General features: G+C 52.9%; 1 protein-coding gene across 1 annotated transcript; it reads right to left on the reverse strand.

The window, feature by feature from the left end:
- Nucleotides 1-368: 368 nt before the first annotated feature.
- HTR5A (5-hydroxytryptamine (serotonin) receptor 5A, G protein-coupled) lies at nucleotides 369-2,125 on the reverse strand (the record flags this gene model as incomplete). Its single annotated transcript, XM_009585455.1, has 2 exons — nucleotides 369-701; nucleotides 1,655-2,125. Coding segments are annotated over 2 exons (804 nt in total), but the record flags the coding sequence as incomplete, so codon positions are not given.
- Nucleotides 2,126-2,133: the final 8 nt, after the last annotated feature.

The following is a 2,133-nucleotide window of genomic DNA, read 5'->3' on the forward strand; positions in this document are numbered from 1 at the left end:
GACTAGCAGTGGCCAAACCAGAGTTTCAAATATGACTCTTTGCCAGAAGGCTCCTCTGCACCATTACTGCCACCAAACAGCACGTCACTAGGAAGGCAGGAGGAAAGTAGTGGGGCACTGGAGGAAGAATGCCATGCTGCTGGCCAGAGAAACCCTTACACGCTGTTTGCAGGAAAAATAGCGACTGCCTTAGAGGCTGGGATGGAGAGTCTGCGTAAGAACCGGGACCATTGCTGGGATATACGACCCATGGGGATGCGTCTTTAGCATCACCTTGGCATCTGTGGCTTTGAACTTCCTCAAGAGTTTGGTAGCATTCATTGAGAGTTGAAATCAGCTTCCTGGGGCAGCGGGAAAGCTTTTTCTGCTCAGTGCTGTCTAAAGAATAGGTTCCTGAAGGCATTGTTGTAGTTTTTGTTGAAAGCAGTGTAGATGAGTGGATTAAAAAAGGAATTTGAATAGCCTAGCCATAGAAAAATACTCTTCCAAATGGGTGGGATGTCGCACGAGCAGAGGGGGTTGATGAGCTCTGTGATGAAGAAGGGGATCCAGCAGAGCACGAAGACCCCAATAAGGATGCCCACCATGAGGGCAGCTTTCTTTTCCTTCTGCTCTCTCCACGTGTCTCCGTCCGTCTGGAATGTAACAGTGGCATGACGGACAGTGAAGACCATCTGTGGCTGCTGGGCAGCTTCTTTTACCTGCCAAACACAAACACAAGTTGCACCATATGTGCCTCAGTCAGCTGATCCCACACCGCAGGTACACAACCAAACTATGCAAGCGATGGCCAGAGCTCACGGGGAAACGCAGGCCATCTACGTCACGCTCTAATGGAGGGGAGAGTGGTTGTATGACCCTCTTCTGGGTAACGGAGACTATTTTTAGGTGAGGCTAGAAACTAAAGAGAGTAGTGATATATGGGCACATGGAATTGCTCACACAGCATTACAGTAAGATTATTTCCCCGTTTACAATCAGATCAGTAGAACAGGCACACACCCACATGCCGTGCACAAAAGTCTCCTTGCTTTCTCTGAATCCATTGAGTTTATGAGTCCTTGGTAGGAGAGGCAAGAAAATGAGCATACATTTCCTTCCTCCCCCCAAGAAGTCTTTACAGTGCACAGTCACCGTGCCTGGGATGAACTGACACGATGCAGCCACGATCAGGAAGGATTTACAAGGACGCTCTGCACGTGCGTCTTCTGCGTGGGGAAATTCACAACCTCCCCAAAGCCACAGCTGCTTGCCAGGTTATCGCTCCCAGCGGAGATGGGATCCCATCCATTCACACCCCCACATGCCTCCCCACGGGAGGAACGGTGACCCCTTACTCACGCTCGTGAGCACTGATTCAGCATTCCACGGGGGGACGTCTGTGAGTCACTGCACGCCCACGTGGAGCTCAGGCTCCCAATCTGGCCCAAAGTTGCTTTAGCTACACCTTGCGTGCTCAGGGGACTCGGAAGGAGTCAGAAGACTGGGCTTGCAAGCTTTGCAGTCAACTTTCCCTTGAAAGCCTCCAGGATTCACTGGGCTTTGGTGGGATGCTGTTTGCTCACACACTTTAGCTCTAAGTTTCCCCCACTACTGCAAGGGCTTGGCTGTTGCCAGCAGTTGACTAGAGCAAAATACAACCGAGTTGACCTACCTCCAGGGCTTCTGGGGTAATGGGAGTGATAGAGTTGCTCTGCCGAGATCCAATTCGAAACTTGGCAGCCTTGTAGATCTTCCAGTACACAAAGAGCACCACGCAGAGGGGCAGGTAGAAGGCGCCAAAGGTGGAGAAGATGGTGTAGGAAGGCTCCTGGCTGACTTGGCATTCCTCACTGTCCTCTGAGTAAGTCTCTCCCCAGCCAAAGAGCAGCGGGGCCAAGGAGATGAAGGCAGAGAGTGCCCAGGTGAGGGCAATCATGATGTTGGAGATGCGGCGCCGGATGCGGAGCGTGTACTCCAGGTGGCGGGTGATGGACCAGTAGCGGTCAAGGGCAATGGCTGTGACGTTCCAGATGCTGGCGGTGCAGCACAGCACGTCAAAGGAGATCCACACCTGGCACAGTGACCGGCCCAGCTGCCACCGCCGCCCGGACAACTCGCGCACCAAGCTGAGGGGCATGACGAGGGCCGCCA

This window comes from Fulmarus glacialis, unplaced genomic scaffold (genome assembly GCF_000690835.1).
Source record: "Fulmarus glacialis isolate BGI_N327 unplaced genomic scaffold, ASM69083v1 scaffold9329, whole genome shotgun sequence".
Classification (NCBI taxonomy): domain Eukaryota; kingdom Metazoa; phylum Chordata; class Aves; order Procellariiformes; family Procellariidae; genus Fulmarus; species Fulmarus glacialis.